The sequence below is a fragment of the Penicillium chermesinum genome (genome assembly GCF_028974085.1).
Source record: "Penicillium chermesinum strain IBT 19713 chromosome Unknown utg000005l:1.0-4115287.0:1.0-4118363.0, whole genome shotgun sequence".
Lineage (NCBI taxonomy): Eukaryota > Fungi > Ascomycota > Eurotiomycetes > Eurotiales > Aspergillaceae > Penicillium > Penicillium chermesinum.
In genome coordinates this window covers 1590765-1613554 of record NW_026695315.1, presented here as the reverse complement: position 1 = coordinate 1613554, position 22790 = coordinate 1590765, and the positions used below count along the sequence as shown (strand labels likewise).

Below are 22790 nucleotides of genomic sequence, written 5' to 3'. Positions count from 1 at the left end.
TCAAAGTAGCCGTGGGGCCTTTGTGGGGTTTTTCTTGTACAATGTATGGTCCCATTGGAGAGATTGAGATATGTTGAACTTATTTATTTGCAGCTCGTTGAAGTTGCAATAGATCTGGTATGCGGAACGAGTTGTCCGTACCATTCAATTGAGCTGTCTATATCTTTGAACTGGAGAATGCCAGTTTACTTGGCAGCCTGATGTCGGGAGTCCCCCTTCCAAGGTTTCTTAGTTCAGCATGAATCAGCCTGCCCAGGTGAGCCCTGGAGGTCCCGCACGGCTAGGCATTTCCGTGACATTTGCCGAAGTGGAGAACAACGGGCTTGAATTCATCCTGCGAGCACCCAATTGGGCCGTAGTGTAGAGCATTTGATTTGGTATTCTGCAGAAGGGTATCAGGTTGTACGGTCATCCAGCGCTAGTCCATGTCGTGAAAAGCCATAACGTGTTGCCCTCCACTACGATCCTTGCCCTTAGCCTTCTTTCGTTTCTTTCGTTCACCGGCGCTCTTCTTCTCCCGATCGCTATCAGAGTCATCATCACTGTCGTCACTATCCCCCATCATATGCTTTTCACCAGCCAATGCCTCCCCGTTACCAACAGCATCCACGGCCTCGTGCCAGACTTTAACGACTTGACCGCCGCCAGAGACCATCCGGCCCTCGACATCAAAGCCGAGCCCGACAACGCCCTCGGTCTCATCGTGGACAACCTCTGAAATGACCTTGTTCGGGCCAATGCGGACAAATTTCACAAGTCCATTGGCCAAGCCAGTTGCCAAGAGCTTGCCCTGGCCCAGCTCATCAGGCACAACCGCCATGGTCTCAATTGACTCGCCGCCATCATTCCCACGATGAACGTAGATTCGCTCGTCCTGATCGTCCCACGCACCTTTCTCCCAGAGGGTCACGACACCAGCAGAATTTCCCACGATCACCTTCTCTCCTCGGCTAGTACCGCTACTTGGCAGTCCGCCCATAAAAGTAGAGCTGATCAATTCTTCTTCCTGGTCTTCACTGCGAACAAGCACGCCCCTCCGCAGATCTGTGACTGCCAAAGTAGTTCCTCCTGTAGTGATCCATTGCTTACTGAACCCAGAGGTACTGGTATCGGATGCGGGGAGAGGCGTCAAGGACGAAACGTAGTCGTCGTGGGGATGGTGCGACTGTTCGGGCTTCGCAGACACACGGGAGTAAGGGACTCGTAGATCGTAGAGATGCAAGGCGCTAGAATCCGTAGCAAGAAGAAGAGTTTGAGGAGAAAGCGCGTGAATCACGGTCGGGGCATCAACAGAGCTGAAAAGTTAGGTTAGCTTCTGCGACTGGGGGCGTTCAACCGCGTTGCAGCAGATCTCACCCGCTACTTTCAGGCGGAATGGCGATTTTGTTTTCCACTTGGCCACTTTCGGTCTTCGCGATCTTTACCAGGCCATCGGTACCTGCAGAGTACAGGGTCTCGCCGTCGACGCCAAATCCCAGACAGCGGCAGCTGCCCTTGTGTCGGCGTGTCCGCCACATGGTATTGATGTGACCCTTGCCTTTGCGGGCGGATGAGTTGGACCCTGCGTCATCGTTGCTTTCGGCATCCTCAGAGGGCAGTCTGAAGGTCTGTACATGGCCTCCTGCTAGTCCGACAGAGACTACTGGCTCGCGCGGGTGTATGGCCTGGGTGAACAGATCCGACGAGAGCGGCAGGGTGCAGACCGTGTCGAACATGGTGGCGCACTGGAGAGAAGTGATCGAACGAATGAACGCGTCACTAAATTGGAGCCAGTAATTCTTGGTGTGTTCAGGAAGGTACAGCTCTCGAGCGGCAGGAATCACATGGAGCTCTGACAGCTGCTTTTTTTGCGACGGACCGAAGATCTTCCGCTTTTTTAGCTTTGAATCGTTAATTAGTTCACGAATTGACGAATGAGATTACGAGGCGAGTTGGTTTCCAACTTTTATTGTCAAATCTTCGTTTGCAATATTCTGCAGGTATTTACTATTTGTTTGCTATCTGAATCGCACTCCAGAACATTATATGCTGTAGAGCACTGCAGACTCTTCTTTAATTAACATGTCCACGTCCTCGGGTCTCTGGCAGTTTAGACTTTTCCCCAAAACAGTACCCTCGACCTGCACCTCTGGCTGGGAGTACCTTTTTAGCGAGCACATAGTGACAACCAGCAGGGCATGCTCACAACACGATCTTAAAACTTGACAGGGTCGCGTTGAAGATCCGCATCTTCGAGTAGGTCTTGGTATGTCCTCCCCCCTCCCCAAAAAAAAAGCATTTGCTCAATACACTATGCACAAGCTTCGAGGCAAAGGGTATATTTGATGGGACCCCGCTGTAGCTTCCATACCTCCAAAGCCTCGTTAATAGACACCGGGCTGATTTTGTCGTTGCCATATGCATGTGAACGCAGCTGGTCAAGTTGCATGAGCAGGCTTGCCGTAGCATCTCCTTGGAGTATTACTCCGTTTTCTAACGACCGACCCTGGTGAACCATATGGCATTGCGTCGGCCAGAGGTAGGAGGTACCAAGGTATGCAATATTTGAGTCGGCAATGATAGTATTATAGTGAGGACGGGGTTCCCACCAGCTCGTGTCTTCCACTCGCAGGTTTGAATAACGAAGAATAGCGTCTGCGAGAAGCAGCGCAGACGTTGGGTCGACTTCTCGAACTTGTATCAGTATTTCAAGGCCATTTGCTGCGCGATCGATGAGAGTCTGGGTCATCTGAGGATCCACCAGGTCGGAGATGCTGACCACCAGTTGGCGCGAGGCGCCACGGATGAGCGCATCTTGTGCACGGCTAATATACGTGAGACCTGCGACGGGGTCATTGATCACCACCCCAAGACTAGCGAGCTCAGAAGCGAGCTCGGCGCGGCGCTCATCGGTTGCATCATTGTGAATGGCTTCGTCAGTATAACGATAGAATGCCTTGGCTGCCGCCGACGGGAGTTCGATTGAGAAGTCTGCCTTGTCGATGGGCCGGGTATCCATCACAGCCCCCGTACTGAAAAGGACATGAGTGTCGATGATAATGCCCTTCGCATGCATTACCTGCCGTGTTGCGGCGTCAGGTGTGGTGAACATGTTTATGTGAATGTTGTGGTCGGCGAGGATTTGTAGATACTTTGGATATTCCGGTGACTCTTGGAACTCTGTTGGTCCAAGTTTAGATGCCACTATCCATATCTCTGCTTGAGGGTTCTGGATTCGGAAATCAATCAACGCACCAAGAACACCCCGAGCATCGCCTTGGTTGCTGATCGAGAGATTAAACACGGTCAGTTTTCGCGGCTTGCTCGTAGTGTCAGCAAGCTCAGGCGGAGCATGGTCGCGAATGAATTGCTCAAAAACAGCGAGGTGCTTGGCGCCATTGGTCAATAGTGGAAAGATACCAGGCGGTAGGCTGCCAAAGAGCGGCTCCAGGATATTCCCACCAGCCAAGTTAATGCCATCAAGCGTTGCCTGTCCGCGCAGCTCATCTTCTCGAAACAAGAACGCATCAACATCAAAGCTGGCGCCATAGTCGAGAGACATCACAGACTGATAGCGCGGTGCTACGTCTGATGGTTCAATTTCAATGCTTTGCTTAGTCCCGTTGTAAGGAACACCAGTTGCAACCAATTGTCCGCCATCTCCAACTTCAATCACGTAAGGGCCATCAAGCTCTCGGTTGCGAAGCCGAGCTTCGAACGAATCTCCACGCCGAAGTGGTATTTGAATTTCCGTCCGTGGCACCGTGGACCCCATACGTACGATGCCATGCTTCAAGGGACCAAGCGTATGTACAACACCGTCGCTGGGGAACTGCACGCGCGCCATGTCGGCATTGGCTACCGTGAACATGGTCGGTGGATCTCCCGGATTGATCAGTTTCAGGGTCGTGTCTAGCAGGTCTGGTGTGGCCTCGACTGACACTACACGCCACTTAAAACCATCTAAAATTGCCAGTCGGCCTTCAAGCTGCTCCACCCGCACATCTTTGTGGACGGCACGTTGATCACGCAGAATCAGCTGATTCTCAGGGCTCACGCCCATTACATCGTAGAACTGGCCATCCAACTCTACTGGCAATGGAACACGCGCTCGCTCTTTCCGTAATCGTGCGTGCAAAGGAAGAATTGGATCGTAGGGTGACCGCATCGCTAATCCAACGACCCGTCGATGTCGCGTGCCCTAGGACGTTGTAATGTCGTGAATGATTGGAGTCAAGCTTTCTTGTCGTCAGCGAACCAACACCATTCTATACTCATGATGCCAGAAAGCTTGGAGAGCAAAGTTATCGTGAGTGCAAATGCTGGTCTGCCAATTTAAAGGTTTTATTACAAAATCAAGGGGTCAACGCCATCCGCTGCGTAGTGATGTCAGGGAAATAGAGTCTAATTGTGACACAGAAAGAACTGTACATCACGCTATGCAGAGGAAATCTATGCGATTGGATGCGAGAACACAATGAGTGAGAGATCTTCGCAAATTCCTGGAAAGTCCTAAGCGATCCGAGCCGCCTCCACTGGATCTTCGGTAGTTTCTTCCTCACGCGACCAATTGCCTGCAACAGATGCAGATCTACCCTCAAAATGCCACGAACACCCGGTTCGTGGCCACCAAGATGTAACTTAAATGACGAAATGCAAACTTAAACTGAAAGAATAGAGGGAGAGGGGACTCCACTCATGAGTCTCTTGGATTCTGGGCACAATGCGGAGCTATAGGTGGAGCTTGCATGATGTCGTCACATCATCGCTCCATCCGCCCAAAACACCACCGGCAATTAACTACAGGGAAGCAATAATTCAAAAGAAATCCTGGGCTGATCAATTCTCGGTGTTCTCAATGTCTAGTTAGCTTGTATGGGATCCTCGAAAGGGTTGAATCAAAGGTCGGAAGAGAGATCGCGCTAGTCACGCGATGCCTTCCAAGGACGCCGCATCCACTGGTACATCCACTGGTACATCTACAACTGCGAAGATCGGCAAGGCGGCTGAGCTGAACCCTTGCCACTAGAAGCTGAGCGCTTATTCGGCGTTTTACCACGAACCATTCAATCTCCCAACTACCCGGACCGTATCCACACTGCAGGCTGCCATGGTAAGCTCCAAGCAGTGTGATTTACGTAAAGTTTATGATACCTCTGATTTGGCCTCCTCTCCCGCGGCGTGGTAGGCACTTCATCCCCTCGTTCAGCAGCAGTTTGATCATATTATGTCAAAATTGCAATCATCATGCCATAACTATGAATAAAATCCATTACTCAATTTTTGTTTCCAAATTTGCTAAAAATATGAACTTCGCCAGCATGCATGGGAACCTTTCCCGCTCGCCCACAGTCCAGATCCCAAGGTCGAACCCTATCGCTTTACCACGTTACACAATTCCTTCGGGAAAGATTACAAGAGTTTTTTGCGAAGGATATTCTCGACCTAAATGCGAAGCGAACAAAAAATACAATTTCAAACAGCCCAGACCCGTCGCATCCTTGGACAACATATACATATCCCGGACGTCTCAAGTCAAGACCCTTTCTTGATTCACCCAATCATTGCATATTACATGAATCTTGAGTGAACACGTTCAGCAGAAACTTTCTTACGAGGAGTAAGTCGATCCAATCGGCCCAAACTTGATAGCGGAGAAGACAACATTGGACCCAGGTGACTGGGACTCAACAGTCTGCGGGTCTCCTGCCGTAGTGCTGCATGTACCACGAGCAACGCCAGGAGTGCTTGCAGAGCCAGTGTCGGGATCATTGCTGTCAAGCCAGTTCATGTTGGAGTGGTGGTCATCCCATAAGCTCATGACAAGCACCATGCCCGCCTCCAGTCCCTTGCTCATGGCCGACAGGCCGCCGTGCTGAGCGAAGATATCCTGGTCTCCGAAAGCCTTCTTCTGAGCCGTGCAGTACTTCGCGTTGATGGAGTTGCCGGAGACGCCGCTGATGTCGGATGCTGAGTTGGCGATCACTTTGCCGTTCTGGACGTACAAGCGCCTGATCTCGCTGAGGGTGCCGCTGTCGGTGCCGTCCGAGGTGAGGAACTGGGTGACGACGGTCATCTTGGACTTGGTGTCGACGATCTTGCCGGGGCCGAAGAAGGTCTTGTTGCCCATGCGGTAAGGGTTAAAGTCGCAGCCGTCGGGGTCGCAAGTACCAGCATAGCGGGAGGAGGAGTAGGTGCCGCCGCAATTGTCGCCCTCGCACATAGTCTGGGTGGCGGTGTCGCACGGGTGAGGAGTCAGGGCCGTGGAGATACTGTTTGCTTCCCAGATATCCAGCTCTGCGCAGCAAGAGCCGTGGTTACCGATTCCAGCGTTGCGGTCGCTGGTGGAAGGAACCCAGCCGTCCACGTTGGCCTGATATATGTGTTAGCTTCTTCCATACGATCGATTGTGCTTTGTCTGCTCTGTCCGGTGAGTCGTACCTCTCCATTGATGAACTTCAGATCCCTAGGACACTGCGAGTCGCAGTATCCAGTGCCGTATTTGGCACCGGCTTTGTTGGCAGGATACTTCGCTACACCACCATCTGCGTCCATGGAGACAAAGTACAGAGCACCGTTGAGACCGCAGGGGAGGTTCGAAACATCCACATCGAAGGTGAATTCTCTGTTGAGCAGCTTGAACGATTTGTAGGTGTTTTCGTCCTCCATGAGGAAGAGACGGGAGCCGATGTTCGCGCCAGTGACAAAGTCAATGGACAGAGAGTCGCCGGTGGTCGTGATACCGTAGGTTGACTGGTAGTTGGCGCCATCCAGGGCACAGTTCTTTGCACACGTCTCGTCATTGGGACAGAGAGAGGTGTCCCACTGGAGCACAGAGATAGCTCATCAGTCAAGTGTGCAATTTCTTTTGGATTGGCATAGTGGAATCTTACCGTGTTTCCAGTGTAGCAGTTAGTAGAGCCACTGGTTGAATGAAGCCAACGCCAATTGGCATCAATAACTACTTCGCCGGCCTGGTCAGTGCAGCCACTGGAGGTGCATTGCTGCCAGGTCAGAGACGGGTGGTTCTCAGCTGTAAGAGTACCAGCTTGCTGGGCTCGAACAGCTGCGATGATAGCAGACAAGAGAAAGGCTTGCTGATGCATTTTGAAATGCTGTTAAAAAAGGAAAGAGGTGTTGTTGTCTGCAACTGATGAGGCACGAAAATCAATGGCAGGGCAAGGCCAATTTATATCCCCCGCACATAGCTCTTCTGGTCAACTATTCACGGAATAACATCTGCCACAGGGTAGTATAGCGGTTTCAATGGCTTGGAAAATAAAGCCCTTCATGAAACCATCGGACATGGCGCGGTCAACAGCCGACTGTCAATCTGGGTGTAGGCTCTGGGGCCTGATCAAGAATGGGAAAGATCGCCATGATCTTCTGGGGATATTTCTTCAGGGTTCTGTCTGGGAACTTAAGCGAAGGAGATAGTGGCGATGCTATGCATTTTAATTGGACTTTGGCTGCATTGCGCCGGAGAATTCTTCATTCCTCCACTAAGACACATATTAGTTTGAATTTTGCATCTAGATTGAATCAAAATACTCAGTCTGGCATACACACTCCAAATCACGATTTATGAGACTTCGATTGGTTTCGGCTATACTGGAGCTAGGAGGGGGTAGCATGGCGAGTGAGTATCGTATTTCGTATTCGAGTTTGTTTTGCTACGAGATTTCTATAGGCGAATTCTTTACTGGTACCGCAGTCCATGCCTACCCTTGGCCGCCAAGTGTTTAATTTATGCGCGTAAGATGACCCCGGAATTGGGCTGATGTGGGGCTATTCAGCCGGTTAAATGATCGGATAATCGCCGCCAGGGTCGCTCGTTTTTGTGGCTGCAAATTTCAGGTGCCCGCCGCTGCTCATAGGATCTCTGGGCACGGCATAATGAAAGGTAAATTATCCTTCAATGAGGAGATTCGTGTAAAGCGCTGAGGAATCAGCAGATTAAACGGAGATTTCTTAGCGGATTAAGTGGTCTCAATGCGAAACAGCTGGAGTTCGATGAATCATCGCACTGGGTGATTTGTATGCCTACGCAATCTCGAAAATACGCTGGCAGTGGGGGTTTCAATTCGAAGCTATACACCGAACCATAGTATTCGATTGCTTGAGAAAGAGCTTGCAAATGGTGTGATATCAGTCTTCGTCAGCAACCTTGGGGATGCCCGCCGTTCTTCGTGGCGCCTTCTGACCGAATCAATGTAGGAGCCATTGCATCACTCCTAGGCCGCAGGTAGAGATGGACATAGAAGTAGTCTTTAGGGCCGCAATTGCAATGTCCTGCTATGCAAGTAATAATACTAGGACTGCTAGTCCCAGGGGCGATAGGTCACAGGGACCTATTGACGAGCTCGACGTTTCGAAGTTATTAGCCTAAATAAATAACACCGCGGAACCGGAGCTCTGCGAAATTCCATCCATCATATGGGAAGTTGACGACTGCCAGAGTGGGATGATCCGGCCGACTTTTCAACTTTTTGATTCTATCGCAGATTCCAAGGTCATCATGGCTTCCACGTCAATTTTTGAGCCTGTTATTATCCGGCCGATCCGCGGGCTCTACGGAGTGATCGACGCCATGACGCTTATCGCGCGAGATAAGCCCCAACTTGAACCTCGGTCCCGGCCTTGCATTGAGTCCTATCATCTTCCATCTCTCAGCTCGCGGTTCCGCAGAGGCGCATCTCCTGTATTAACAGCTAGCTCCGGGGTGGAATTAGCGAACTTTCGAAAAGTGCATCTTTCCAGGGGTTACCCGAGGAAACCATGGCTCTGTACCGTCGAACCGCAGATTTCATCTCCGCCTCCTGGGCTGACCAGCACACGCAACTCCCCCTGCTGGCGGTCACAGGAGCCTCATTCGCATTAGGCCTTTTGGTTCAATCACTCTTGCGGACCGGACCAGTGCAAGCGGGCATTCTTCCCTCACCCCGCTCGACAATTCTGCCACGTCTGTCGGAAGAGGAGATCCGCAAGCTACCTCTCCCGAGCGATGTTCTTCCGGGTGGTCGTGATGTTGAAAGTCCGTACGGCTCGCTCCGGTGCTATGAATGGGGTCGCGAAGATGGACCTAAGGTCCTGTTGGTTCACGGTATTACTACGCCCTGTGTCTCGCTAGGAGGGCTGGCCCATGCGCTAGTGGATCGCGGCTGTCGTGTACTGCTGTTTGACCTGTACGTCGTCTCCACCAAAAATCAATATGATCCTCAGGTTACCTAAAAGGAACAAAGCTAACTCACGAAAGATTCGGGCGTGGCTACTCTGAGACCCCCGCTGATCTCCCCCAGGATGAGCGGCTTTTTACCACTCAGATCCTGCTTGCTTTGGCTTCGTCGCCTATCTCCTGGACTGGGGCCAGCTCTGGGAAGTTTTGTCTGGTAGGGTACTCCCTGGGTGGCGGAATTGTGGCAAATTTTGCTTCGTATTTCCCAGAAATGTTATCCTCTCTGGTTCTTTTAGCCCCAGCCGGCATGATGCATGACAACGACGTCGGTCTTCAGGCTCGCCTGCTCTACTCCCGTGGTCTCGTGCCAGAGAGCGTGCTTGGATACTTCGTCAGGAAACGTCTACGCGGCGGGCCTCTAGTACCGCCGAAAGTTAACCCCAAAGGCGACAACAAGGTGGGCGTTGAAAGCGCCCTCACGGAAGAGTTCGCAACGGGTAATGAGGCAGAAACCCAGATTCTTTCGCGCGAGTACCCCCACATCAACATTCCTTCTTCGGTTGTCTGGCAAGTGGATAATAACCCTGGGTTCGTCCATGCATTCATGTCTACCATGCGCTTTGGTCCAATCTTCCGTTCCAAGCAATGGAGCGCCTGGGCTCGGCTTGGCGCGTACTTGAGTGCGCAGAACGGCGCGCCTGTAGGCAGCCAAGCCGGGAAGGGTTTGCCGAATGATAAGGTTCACATCATTTGTGGTAACAACGATCAAATCATCAACAAGGATGACCTCGTTACAGACGCCACCGCTGCCTTGGGAGGCAACGCTACCTTCAAGTTCTATGATGCCGGGCATGAGTTCCCTAGCACCAAGTACGAGGATATTGCCTCCTACATGATTAATTTTCTTTAGATAAGACGACTTTCTACACGTTCGACTTTCCACACGTTTCCTTCGTTCGATGTTTGGATTGCGACATATATTCACTAGCGCCTTCGATAGATAATTCAAATACATAGAGGGGTATCATATCACTTTGCCCATAACTGAGCTGCTTGTCCTAGTTTCTCGGCCTTAGAATCTCATCCATGGCGTTGAGTTGACTTGAAAGGCCATCGAGGTGCCTTGGTCCCTCTGCCGCGCGTGCTCCGAGATAGTACGGTGCCTCGGATGCTGGTGTACGGATGAATCGGTCCACGGTGCTGCGGTTCGCCCTTGGGACTTGGTTCATATTGCTTTGACGAAGGACTGTCCTTGAAGTGGCTTTCTGAGGGCTATCGAGAATACTCGTTAGACGGCGCTTCTCCCCGCGATATTAGGTCTCAAGCATACCCTGAGCTTGTGGACTCCATCTTTGACATGGCTGAGGTGTGGCAATCCCGAGGAAATATTCAGCGGTGGGAGGGGACTTGTTGTAAATGAAAGGGCTTGGTGATGCAACGGTGAACTATTCAATGTTCAATAGACCGTGATGAGGAGGAATAAGCTTGACTGAGCTGATTGAATAGCTTGTATTGACTGTTCTTGAATTATGAAACCATCCAAAGAGTGGGAAGCTCAAGCTATATATGTGCAGTCATAGCTGCAAGGCTGTGCCGCGGTCAAAGGCGTGGCTTCAGCAGCGGCCCACATGGATCCAGAAAAGAATGAAGAAGAGATCTTCACCAGGTCGGTTAGGCTCAATGTCCACGGCAACAGGATCCACTGCTGGTAGCCCCTGTGACACCATCCCTCGAGTTTCCCAAGCTCAGCCTCCGTGATCCACAGGAGTTCGAGCGGACCCGAGATTCCCGAGACTCCCAGGGTAGATGTTGACCAAAGCCATGGAGCAGTGCACATACTCGCCAATCCCTGCAAAACAGGCGACAAGGCGACTGTAATTGGTCTAAATGACGCACGATAATGGGGCCAAAAGGCAGGTACCAGCTGCAGGACCTCATGTGGAGCCGTTTCGCACGCTCCGTACCGTATACGAAGGGAAATGATGTGTTGACATTCTCCAAGGCAATGCTCACACATGGCAAACCACATGTCTCACTACGGGGATGCAACGGGGGTAGCCAAATGCAGTATAACCGCCGTGGAATGAAGCAAGACTCGGAGAAATTAACGCGCATATACGCAGGTATACGGTTGGCCGATCCATGAGAGGTTGGTTCCTAGGGGGTTCAAGGGGGAGCGTGGGGACGTCATCCCGCGTGTTCTAGGTGGTCGTCCAGGGTCCAACCTGGTATCCACTTAGGGTAGAATAAACTCGAAAAAAATGCACGGGTTGTCGCGTGGGATGGCCTTGTCCGGAAGCTTCGCAAGCGTGAAACAAGTCGTGCGCAAACGTGGTCGATCACATGGAGATCATGCATTCTTCGAAGGGGGCGGAGCTAAAACGCTTCACTAACAACCGCTTAGGATGAGCATACATTCTTGGAAGAGGCCCCTGCATACTCCTCTCTTGACAGCGTTCCTGTCGATCCTGGGCTGGGATTCGGGGACCCTGGGTTTTTGGGGAAATGGAAGGTCAATTTCAGGCGGGCCTTGTCAGTCAACCCTGCTAGCTATTCGGCTTGATTACATTGCCATAATGCCAACGGGGGTGGAATGCTTCGCCGCAAAGTTGGTCAATTTTGGACCTGCGTTTCAGGCCTTGTCAGAGATGCAGGTCCCAGGGCAGACTTGCACCCGCACGTGGATTTTCGCTCGTGCATGAGACATGTACAATGCATCTAGCGAAGATGAAACCATCCGGAATTGGGAAAAGAAGCATGGCGTTCGTATCACTTGACGTCTACGACCTCGATGCCGGCCTGATGTCGGCCTCCTGCCGGCGGTTCTTCCTCTTTTGTGCTCACACTAGTATGTTAGCAGTTTAGTCACATAGTCAGGCATCCTCTCTTCGCTGAAGAGCTCATGTTCAGGGTCTATTGAGAAAATCGAGAGAATACCATGAACATCGCTTCCTTGTTTCTGTCAATTGTAAGACTCGGGACCTTTCTCTACAACCGTCAAGTTCAAGTTTTCTATTCATAGTATATTTGGCATCTCTTTCCTACCATGGAAGCTTATGTGCCCACCATGCACGGATAAGAGGCCTAGAAGCAAGCCTCGCTATGCAAGCCAACAAGCTCCATGTGGAACGGTTGTTTCATGTTTTAGGTTCCTCGTCCAAGCGCGATTCTTGCAAGATCGGCCCGCCTGATTACTTCCAAGGAATTTTTGACGGGGCTGGTACTGATAATATGCAAGGAACTCCCGGCCCATGCTGCGCTAACCTAAATCCCGTAGTGCGCTGCTCACTGTGCCGAGTGACGATCGTCTTGACTTGATTTATTATGCTCAGCATACAAGCCTTCAAGTTCGCATGATCATCTGGGGCAAACCCATGACGGGCCGCAGCTGACGCGGTGAATTTACAACACAGCCGCAGCGATGGGAATGGCAACTAATCCCGAGCAACCTACGCATACCTCCGTTGATTGCATGTGTCGTATTCAGGGGGGAGCAGGAGAAAAAAAAATATAGACAATATATTGCAGGTTGTTTTTCTAATTTCTTTTTTGCTTTGTTTTTTTCTTCTTCTTTTTTTTTTAAGGCCTCCTCTTTCCTCATAATCCTGACAGGTGATCTATCGGACGGATTGACAGATGAGCAACTGCCCTATACAGCGTTGTCAAGGGATGGAGAGCAATAGTTCGCGAGGGTTAGCCCGAACGGGAAAGATCGACACTAGCGCTATCCCTACGCACAGGCATCTCTCAGATCACCAAGGCCACCGAGCTCAGTCTGAAACAGAATCCTAATGTTAAATAATGCAGTTTTATGTAGCCTGTACAACTGCCGTAGAGCCGCTGCAGCCTGTTGCTGCTGCAAACGTTCCTTCCGCAGTTAACCGGAGATAAATGTGCCGCGAACTCGCTTCGTAGGCAAGATGCCACGGCCGTTGGTGGAAAGCAGTTTCGGCCGAATTGCTCTCGCAAACAAGGCTTTGGAGAGTGCGGCATCTCGACTATCCACCATTCGTCCCGCTAAGCCACTAGGGATGGTTTGCTCCACGGTTTGCTCCCTGCGTCTTTTCCAACCCTGTCGCTGTTCACGATCCCCTGTTCGAAGGATTGGAATGGGCACAACTGCTCGGTCGGTCTTCGGAGCGTGACCAAATGTGGAAAGAGCAAAAAAAAACGTGGATCGTAATTACCTGGCGTCTCGGCGTGCCTGAGGACTTGGTAAAAACTAACGTGAGACACGCAACAAGGGATGCCACGGGCTTTTGGCCGAATGCGGGTGGCAGGGGGAGCCTCGAGTCATTGCCATGCGCTAAGCTGCAAAAAGGGCTTTGGAAATTTGCAAGTTACCGGGGCAGAATTTCGTTTTCATCTTGGAAGGATGCACCTGCGAAGCGTTTCCTGATCATTCATCACTGCGGCGTTGAGCGTCTGACATAATTCCTCTTCCGTCTGCCTCATTTGCCGCGTCTCTAAACAGCCAGGTTAGTTTGGTAACGTCAGTGTATCTCTTCCGGTGTCTGTGGCCCATATTAGTTACTTTTATCCGTTTCCTATTGAGTGCGTTGTTATCCTCTATGCTCGTGAGCAACTGCCATGCAAAATATACTTTGAAAAGGAATCGAAATGCTCTTCACTTGCCGTGCGCAAAGATTGGAAGATGTTCAGCTTTTCAATGAAGGTTCTCGTTCGCTCTAAGCAACTTGTTGCATGTCTTCATAAGACTCGATCTAATGAGGAAGGTTCCCAAAGCATTGTTAATAAAACCCAACCCATGCCGCCTGAGAGCATATTTGTGGCTCTTTTCCTTCCCACAGTTCACAAATTTGTGCGGAAAAGCAAGGCAACAGAGAGAGCATGTGGCTATTCCCTCCACGATGCCCCATCTTCATGAATTACTCGTCTCTACGCTGGAAAAATTGCAGGTTGTACTCATTGCTGAATTCTATCCTATTGTTCCTCGTATCCCCCAGCTTATCGATAAACCCGAGATCGTCCAAATCGACAATATCTGATTTGGGGATAGAGACCCGTCTCATTCGAGACCAGAATGGCCCCTCGTTGAGATATTCGTACTGTACGCTCCTGTCGGCGTGCTTGATGCCCCCGAGCATGGCAGTCTGGTCTTCATCTCGGCCACATTTTCTGGCGCTACCTCCCGGGAGACATTGAGGGGTTTGATCTCGATCGCCGACCGATGCCCCTAGAGTATACTTTAACTCCTTTGATACCGATTTCGACTGTGTCAGTCTGGTGCATCGCAGACGACGTACTATGGAAACCTCGTCGGCCTAATGGATTGAGACCGAGGCCCCACCTCCAGGTCGAAATGCAAGTGCGTTTCTAGGCCAGAAGGAACCGGATGTGAACGATGCTACCGGTTAAATAAGCCCTGCATGCCAGGAAGAAATCTTCGGGCTTCCAGCTCTCGGAAAGGTCTTACGCCCACTCATTTCGCGCAATTCGAGGCGGAAATTGACTCTTTGGTCTCTCTACTGCATGCTCGCCAGGCGAGCGCTTCTGCCCATCCCTCTTTATCACCACAGCCTTCGAACGGCATTGGCCAACCTGCGACGGCGAGCAAGCTTTCCTTCCCCTCCACGCAGAATTCTAAAGCTGTCTAGCTTTTGCCAGAAGATGGTCTTACCTGCTTCCGAAACCATATGCTAAAGTATTTTGCCTTTATACATATACCAGAAGATGCGGAAACACTCAAGAACCAGAGGCCTTTCTTATTTCTTTGCATCACAGCCGTCTCATCGTAATCCACAAACATCAAGACGGCCTTGAACGAAGAGATCAAAACGACATTGATCCAACGCATGTTTTTTGATAACGAAAGACTCGTAGACATCGATTTACTCCTCGGCCTTCTCATCTTCATTGCCTGGGGGAATGATAATCTCCTTTACTGTATACCAACCAGGGTACCACGCTTCATCGAATTGGCCGTCACCCTAGTATTCGATATGGGCCTCAACAAAGCACCATCGGAAGACTCGAATATGCTTCCGATGGGGAGAAATTGTCTGGGCCGTAGGAGTTCGACCCGAAGTATGGAAGAGATGAGATCGGTCTTGGGTTGCTTTTCGCTGAGTTCGATGGCGTCTTCGTATTTCGGGAAAACCGATCCAATGCAATGGACCTCGTCCATGGATGAGTATCTTGAGACTCTCAGCGGAAACCGAGAATTGGTCTACGATGAACTTTTCTGTCATCAAGTTCGACTACAGCGCATCGCGGCAGAGGTAGAAAACATGAGCGGTACCGACGTTCCGTCTACATTCTATGTCGCGGCCCTGCGTCGGAAAATGAATGAAATCAAAGCTGGCGTTTCGCCGTCATTGCTACAGAATCGTGAGTGAAGCCAGACCTGCTTCATGGCCTTCATCAGCAAACACTGACGGACAAAAACCTGAAGAAGCACTCCTAAGCTCGATCCACTATACCGATCGAGCTTAGGAGTGCCATGAGCGGACTATTTTTGGAGAACGCGTGGCTTACAGAAATCTTCTCATGGGACGAGAGTGAATTTTCCCACTTTTAACCTATCTGAAATTTGGACTCGGTGCCAGTAGTATCCCTTCTCGGACTTGCGGGGATAACCCCGGATTTACGCGGAGTTGCACTCAGACAACCCCGGAGCCCCCCGGGGGTCTACCTTGTCGAGCTCGGAGATCATAAGAATTTACCTTTCGCGTTTCAAGACGAAGCCCCACGATTCTGCACTATCTACGCGGTTTTATTGTGTAGCAGCGATGCTATCACCGAGCGCGCAGGCCTCCCCCGACGCGGCGACCAATGGAGTCAAGCGGAAGCGGAAGACGTACTCTTGCGACGCATGTCGGCGGCGTAAATTGAAATGCGATCGCGGTTATCCATCCTGCGCCCGATGTATGAAGGCGGGTCAAGCCCGTTCTTGCTTTTACGATGTGCCTCCCTCTCTTGAGCAAAGGCCGTCGAAGGTAGCCGCGCCGCCAAATGCTGCCATTCCGACGCCGGCCTATGAGGGAAAGTCTCACACTCAGATCGCCCCCGTGAGATCACTGCCATCCCAGCTTCCCACTTTACAGGCTGATCAGAATGATGGTACTTGGCAGCTGCTTAGCGATGTCGTTCAGAATGCTCCTAATAACCCACAACGGCCGACGGTCAGAGCCGACAACGAAGAACCATCCGGTGCGGCAACGCACGATTCATATCATCGAATCATATTTCGCGGAGAAAACTTCAAAACGCAGTACTATGGCGGAAGTAATCCCGTCAGTCTAATTGGTCACGTAGGATATCCACGCTCTCCTGATAATGAACCCTGCTAATCTAGAATAGTTTCCAGAGCTCCGTTTATTTATGAAAGAGGCCATCAGCCAGCAAAAGTCATTATACAGGACTCAGCATGGCCTCAAGGATCTCCAGAAAAAGTGGAAAATAGAGAAAAATAGCAATCTATCTACGCCTAGTCTGGATCTTGCCTACCTGTTTCCAGGGAGGGAAATGATGGATTTCCTCGTCCATCAGTACTTCGAGACATTTGAAAGCTTTTATCGAATCCTCCACATACCCAGCTTTTGGAAAGAATATGCTGAGTTTCTAGAAGATCGCAGATCTGCAAGTCCTGGATTTGTGATGACAGTATTACTGGTTATGGCCTGCGCAAGCTGCATCTCCCGGAAAGAGAGCATTCGATATATTGGGGATAGCTCCCTGGGACGAGAACGTGCGACATTATGGATTGAAGCCGCAGACTCTTGGCTACGGCATCACAGCCACAAGAATGTATATCTTGCTGTATGGCAGGTGCGCTGTCTCCTGCTTCTAGCCAAGCAAGTGAATATCGTCAAGAAAAAGAGATTTTGGACCGAGACAGGCACGCTGATCAGAGAAGCGATGGCCGCTGGCTTTCATCGAGACCCGAGCATTCTCGGCGACAAGGTATCTAGATTTGATCGTGAAATGCGGCGCCGGTTATGGGGCACCATGCTTGAACTGGAACTTCAAGCGTCGATCGACCGAGGCATGATCTCGACGTCTTCTAGCATGTCTGCCGATGCTAAGATTGCACTGAATATCGAAGACGAAGATCTGTCTGATGAGACAGGTAATGAGGAAAAGGCTAAACCGCCAGGCGAGTATACTCAAACTTCATTCCTCCATCTATCGGGGACTAGTTTCCAACTACGCGCCTCCTTGAATTCGGTCGTGAACGACTTGAATACCCCATTGAAATACGAGGAGGTGTTGAAATATGAAGAGCTCATCATGAATGAGCTTAAGAAGCTGCCCCCGTGGACTCGAACCCAACCACCTAGCGGTGCCGGTCTGTCCCTTGTGGCTCGAACGTTGCTTGATGTTCAACTCAGACAGTTCCTTATTATGCTTCATGGGCCCTTCGCCCGCCAAGAGGAGAGAACAACCCGACATTCGCTTTCTCGCATGGTCTGCTTTGACGCAGCGGCTAGTATTCTTGACCAGTACAAGCGACTGAGTGAGTCCGGAAATTACGCCCTGTTGCTGCTTCGGCATGACTACTTCCGGAGTGCCCTTGTCGTCTGTCAGAATGCATACATCTCCATCTCTCTCCGAAGTAAGTATGCTGGAAATCTTCCTCTCAGCGGCGTATTGACCTTGGGAAACAGATGACCTTCTGTTGAGTGCAAGCATTTCTGCATTTGCTGAATATATTGACCATTCTCTTGCCATGTTAGAAGACCGGATCATCCAGCTTGGAACCGGCTATACCCATTACTGGTATATCTCGGCTGGATGTGCTCTCCTCCGTTCAGCAAGCTCCCCTGACAGCTCGCTCGTAGAGAATCAACAAGCCATCGACCGAGTTGCTCGGCAATATTATCGAGTGTTGGCATCGCAAGATGATATTCATCTGGCAAAAGAAAAGGTCCTCAATATGCCGGCAGATCAGGTTAGTGGCACACATAACTTGTTCGAGGATTTGACTAACTCGTGTCACCCTGTGTTCACTGAACTCCAGCTCGACCAGTCAGCAGCTGCCCTCCCAATGATGGGTACTTTTGAGTCGTTATACCCCGATCCAAGCACTTTGAATGTGAGTCTTCTCCTCCTTCCCAGGAATCAGTCCTGACTTCCTCAGCCTATCTTTGATGATGCCGACCTGTCGCTCGATGAAGTCTTCTTTGGAGACCCTCAAGTATGGACGTTTGACAGTCTGTATCCGATGGAAACGTTTTGAATGTCTTGTACCCCCATGTAGATAATGATCTCTCGATTCAAATCCTAGGGTTCGAGGGGCTCAAACGATGATACTGTTGATTGGCTCATGTCTGTGGGGCCCCAGAACGGGTCAAATCTTGGAAGAACTTGGGGGACCTTCGAGTCCAAGACTAAAAAGAAAAAAGACCAAGACAGATCCGACCCACTTCTCTAGTTTCTTTTGACAGCAAGTTAGTTCTCTGGAGAAGAAACTCGAGTGCTTTCGTCGCCGAAATCAACGCCCACCACTGCCTCTTCCTTTTCTTATCCGACCTGTAATGACCCAAATAGAGCCTCGGCATGTCGATCTCCGCATGACGTAGCCCCGTAAGCCCTCCTCGTCATCAGCCCACGACTCCTCGATCATCGAGATGAAATGACGCAGAGCAAGATTTCGGTCTTTAATGGCAGAAATCCTCCATGTGATTCTGTTTTTAGTCCCAGATTTTCCCCTTTCCATCCAAACGTGTGTTTTGGTCGCTCGCACCCCCCGACCTCCTCCAACCTCACGCGATCCCGCGACCCGCGATCAGGACCGTGTCCACACCACGGGTATGGGATTGACGTATGCGTATCGCAGATCGATTGCCTTTTTCCTTCGAGCCATAGTTCGCCCCCGCCTACACTTGCATCCTAAACCGGACGAAGTCGCCCAGGTGCCCTCCCGCGATGCCGGACGCAGCATCAAAGCGCACATTTATAAGCCGCAAGGCGCCCACGCGCGCACCCCGTGCTGATCAATTTCTGTGGCAGCGGGTTCATCCTTGCTACCTTTGGCTCAGACGATGAGTACTGTCGCTATGTGGCGAATTCAACCGACTACACCGTAATCGATGTCCAGTATCGGCTCGCTCCCGAGAATCCCTTCCCGGCAGCATATAACGACGGGGAGGACGTGGTCAAATGGGTCCTGTCGCAGCCAGATCGCTTCGACCCGGCCCAGGTCTCTTTGTCCGGGTTCAGTGCCGGAGCGAACATCGCGCTCTCGATCTCGTCGTCATCTCAGTGCTTCAACCATGATGAAAAGCAGAACACCTTCCGCACGATCATCTGCTTCTACGGCCCGACAGACATGAACGTGCCTACGCCCGAGAAAACGCAGTCCGATTCATCGAATTGGATCATGCGCAAGATCTTCCCTGGGTTTTCCCACTTGTGCCATAAATGTCTCAATATGGGACAGGTGGACCCGAAAGACCCTCGGATCTCACCTAGTTATGCCGACCCTCAGAGCTTTCCCGATAGGAGCTTGTTCATCTCTGCCGCGCAATGCTCTTTCGGGATCGAGGCGGAGAAACTTTCACAGAAAATCGGTGCGGTTGAAGGGAAGTTCTCCGCTGCCATACGAATGAATGGCTGTGCACATGGATGGGACAAGGAGGCCGTCAGGGGCACGTCCCAGTGCAGAGCAAAGGATGAAGCTTATGCTGCTGCCGTGAAGATCTTGAAAGATGGTGAGCGCATGGACTTAAAGGGGAGTGATATATGATACCCACAGGCATGGATTCGAAGTAGAATCGGGATACCATGTTTTATTCAAGCGCTTCTGACTTTTTTGCTGTATTATTTATCTGACTAATAAATATAATCATCCTGACGCGATCAGCTCCACAAGGTGAATGTGATCGTGATTCTCCGAGCAGATTCAACGGTGATTAGCAGCTTTGCATAATAAGGACGACATGAAGGCCCGCAACAAGAACGTCACTAAATAAAAAGGTCCACTGAAAGTTCGTCATAGTCGTTCCCACAAGGTTGAGTGGTACGAATGTACGCCGTCTGCTTTCCTTTTCGACACTTCCGCGGCTCGGACCCAGTCGCGCTTGGCCCACATTTCCCCAGATCTTCCCGATCTGCAGAGTGCTTGTTCCATTTCCCCTTTGCGTGGATGTTCTTCCCCCAAGTGAAGAACAGAAGTGGCACAGGGGTCACTAAAGCGGAGACAACCCCTGGCATCGAAGTGCCCCTGTTGATACCCAAATGATGCTATACGTCGGCGTTGCCACTAGCGGGAAAGCCCCGGTCAGGGCCGATCGCAGGATTTCGCAGCGACAGTGCTAGCAGCAATATGTGGAAAAGTATGAAGCACATGGCTGAGGGCTCTATTGGAACGTAGTTACGTACCCGGCACCCTACCCCAGCGAGGCCAATAAGAGAGTAGGAGATGGCTGGGCCAGGAGTGCTTGTTTCACAAGTTACAGTCGGTGTTCTCCCTTCAAGTTGACACAGGAAATACTTCAGGTTATGCACAGGCAATTCTGCCAATCTATCTATACTGGCTCCTTCTTAGGAAAACGAGCACTGCAGTATTCTTCATTTCATGCTTCCAGGATTTGGAGTCGACATGAATAAATGCACTCCACGCTGGCTAAATCAGCCCTGGCTACGTCCTGAGATAACATTAGATACGAGGCAGTATATTTGCGACCACAAGATTTGCAATGTTACTTCGGAGGTCCTACTCAAGAACTTCCGGAAGGGGCGGAGCATTTTCTTCCATTGCGCTGCGCCACCTCTAGTTGAAAGCCCTCCAGACTGACGGACGTGCCCAAAGACTGAACACAGCCTCAGCTACCGAACTCTCTTACGTAGACTCTACCTCGAATCTTGGCTCATAGCTAAGCTTTTGATCCTTCCGTTTTTATTCCCGAACAATGTACTCTACTCCAGCTTCTACGGAGAATGAGAGGGCTTCTCGTGATATTCAGAAAGGAAGCAAATCCAAACTGGCCGCAGGACTGATCTCTCCTTCGGTGGCTTGCGAGAGCTATCGCGCAGCCTCGAGCTAAGATTGCAAGTGGCTTATCGCATGATAACGAAAGCCTGCCTCCATACAGCAAGCAAGGCGAGACAGTGATATCGTCCAGCACACCCCAGATTCTCCACTGCTATAGAATCCAACTTCGATGATGTCCCTCGAGAGATATTAGCAGAGCTTACCAGTTCTGAGCAAGTAATATCGTTGTCGGTCCTTAAGAGGAATTCACTGCGGCTAAAAACCTTCCTCGCGGTGCTTACCAAATGGGGACCTGAATGCGTTGGAAACAGTACTACGCCATTACCATGTTGTCTATGTGAATTCGGTGATTGGATTTCAGACATGAGACCACACATACTACACCCACCAGAGCCTCTTCGCGATGCATGGGTAAAATATCCGAGTAAGCAACGGCTAAAAAAAAAAGCTACGCATAAAGACGGACGTTGTGTGGGTGGATCGGGCGATCCCTTAGCTGTTTGGGGTTAGTGGATTCAGTTAAAATTCAACGCAGTAAGAAGGGGGTAAACACGAAACCCATGCAGCTCTAATCCGAATTACGTTGATACGAAGTACGCAATCTTCGAGCCACGGGGCTCTGCATTTCCTGGGGGGTTACAAGAAGAAGTACCGTAGGGCGTTTCTATGAAAGACCATGCGGCGCAGAGGCTTACATTCCGGGATCAAACAAAGAGATTGGCCCGCGACGGCCATCAACGCTGTTTTTGGCCCCCAAAATGTTATATTCTCGGCCCCTGCTGGCCCCTGCTGGCCCCTGCTATGCCTTTTCTCAGGCTTCATGGGGCCGTTGTGGTGACACGATACGTCATTTGATTAGCAGCGCTTGGCCCAACTCAGTAATGTTTTACTATACTCCAAAAAAAAAGGTTGGGAGGATTCTGCCCCTGACCCCATAATCGCGCAGGCGTGCGACTCGTTATATCAAGCTCGCGTCCCTCCTGTCTGATCTTCCTCCCTACGCTTCGCCATCCCATTTCTTGGTAAGTCCCCTCTCTGTTTATACCTATCCGTCAGTACGAGGCTCGCAGCTTCGTACTTGGGCGCCCTAATGACTACATATCTGTCCACGAGCGAGCCCGAAGAGCCTTTTGCTCACGTGTTATTTCTAGTTTTTGAAATTTAGCTCAGGCAATTCCGCCAACATGTGTCTCTCTGTCGGACTTCTCTTCACCCAAGCCAACAAGAAGCGCAGCAAGAAGTCGCAGCCGGGCGGTAACCCTGCCGATGGCCCTCCCGCCGGAAACCCCGCCGATGCTCCTCGTCCCGCGGGCCCTTCCCCCCCAGGGCGGCTCTGCCCCCGCGCCTCCCTACCAAGACAAATAGATGATCGACATCACACCATCCACATGGCAGTTGTCGAGATTGTTAGTACCTCGACCCCAATACTTGAAGAACAGCGCTGATCCCCAGAAGGAATGATCAGTTATGCTTTGTTCTGTCTCTTATTTACCTTCTATTTCCCTTTTTTTGGGTGGAACGATGGTCAGAACCGGGCCTGAGGACCGCTTTAACGATTTGCACAATACACCTCGAAGTTGTTATATTTATAACGTATAGATCTCACTGTGGTATTGAATCTGAAGCGCTATTGCTTTCAAATATTATGCCACCACTTTTGTCTGCTTGTTCCTAGTC

The 22790-nt window shown here is 50.8% G+C and overlaps 9 protein-coding genes across 9 annotated transcripts; 6 read left to right on the top strand and 3 right to left on the bottom strand.

Annotated features, from left to right (window-relative positions):
- Positions 1-280: 280 nt before the first annotated feature.
- Positions 281-1715, bottom strand: N7468_006775 (WD40 repeat domain-containing protein; the record flags this gene model as incomplete). Its single annotated transcript, XM_058476071.1, has 3 exons — positions 281-382; positions 446-1295; positions 1357-1715. 3 exons carry the CDS (start codon positions 1713-1715, stop codon positions 281-283), a joined length of 1311 nt encoding a protein of 436 aa, XP_058328961.1.
- A 575-nt stretch (positions 1716-2290) lies between these two features.
- N7468_006774 (uncharacterized protein) lies at positions 2291-4147 on the bottom strand (the record flags this gene model as incomplete). The annotated part of the gene is made up of 1 exon (XM_058476070.1): positions 2291-4147. The coding sequence occupies one exon, from the start codon at positions 4145-4147 to the stop codon at positions 2291-2293; it is 1857 nt and encodes a 618-aa protein (XP_058328960.1).
- A 1443-nt stretch (positions 4148-5590) lies between these two features.
- Positions 5591-7085, bottom strand: N7468_006773 (glycoside hydrolase family 7 protein; the record flags this gene model as incomplete). The annotated part of the gene is made up of 3 exons (XM_058476069.1): positions 5591-6352; positions 6421-6804; positions 6873-7085. The coding sequence occupies 3 exons, from the start codon at positions 7083-7085 to the stop codon at positions 5591-5593; spliced, it is 1359 nt and encodes a 452-aa protein (XP_058328959.1).
- A 1672-nt stretch (positions 7086-8757) lies between these two features.
- On the top strand, positions 8758-10064 carry N7468_006772 (alpha/beta hydrolase; the record flags this gene model as incomplete). Its single annotated transcript, XM_058476068.1, has 2 exons — positions 8758-9145; positions 9202-10064. 2 exons carry the CDS (start codon positions 8758-8760, stop codon positions 10062-10064), a joined length of 1251 nt encoding a protein of 416 aa, XP_058328958.1.
- A 5185-nt stretch (positions 10065-15249) lies between these two features.
- N7468_006771 (uncharacterized protein) lies at positions 15250-15513 on the top strand (the record flags this gene model as incomplete). The annotated part of the gene is made up of 1 exon (XM_058476067.1): positions 15250-15513. One exon carries the CDS (start codon positions 15250-15252, stop codon positions 15511-15513), a length of 264 nt encoding a protein of 87 aa, XP_058328957.1.
- Positions 15514-15906: 393 nt separating this feature from the next.
- N7468_006770 (Zn(II)2Cys6 transcription factor domain-containing protein) lies at positions 15907-16467 on the top strand (the record flags this gene model as incomplete). Its single annotated transcript, XM_058476066.1, has 1 exon — positions 15907-16467. The coding sequence occupies one exon, from the start codon at positions 15907-15909 to the stop codon at positions 16465-16467; it is 561 nt and encodes a 186-aa protein (XP_058328956.1).
- Positions 16468-16498: 31 nt separating this feature from the next.
- N7468_006769 (fungal specific transcription factor domain-containing protein) lies at positions 16499-18248 on the top strand (the record flags this gene model as incomplete). Its single annotated transcript, XM_058476065.1, has 2 exons — positions 16499-17633; positions 17785-18248. 2 exons carry the CDS (start codon positions 16499-16501, stop codon positions 18246-18248), a joined length of 1599 nt encoding a protein of 532 aa, XP_058328955.1.
- A 532-nt stretch (positions 18249-18780) lies between these two features.
- Positions 18781-19865, top strand: N7468_006768 (uncharacterized protein; the record flags this gene model as incomplete). Its single annotated transcript, XM_058476064.1, has 2 exons — positions 18781-18928; positions 19081-19865. The coding sequence occupies 2 exons, from the start codon at positions 18781-18783 to the stop codon at positions 19863-19865; spliced, it is 933 nt and encodes a 310-aa protein (XP_058328954.1).
- Positions 19866-22297: 2432 nt separating this feature from the next.
- Positions 22298-22558, top strand: N7468_006767 (uncharacterized protein; the record flags this gene model as incomplete). The annotated part of the gene is made up of 1 exon (XM_058476063.1): positions 22298-22558. One exon carries the CDS (start codon positions 22298-22300, stop codon positions 22556-22558), a length of 261 nt encoding a protein of 86 aa, XP_058328953.1.
- Positions 22559-22790: the final 232 nt, after the last annotated feature.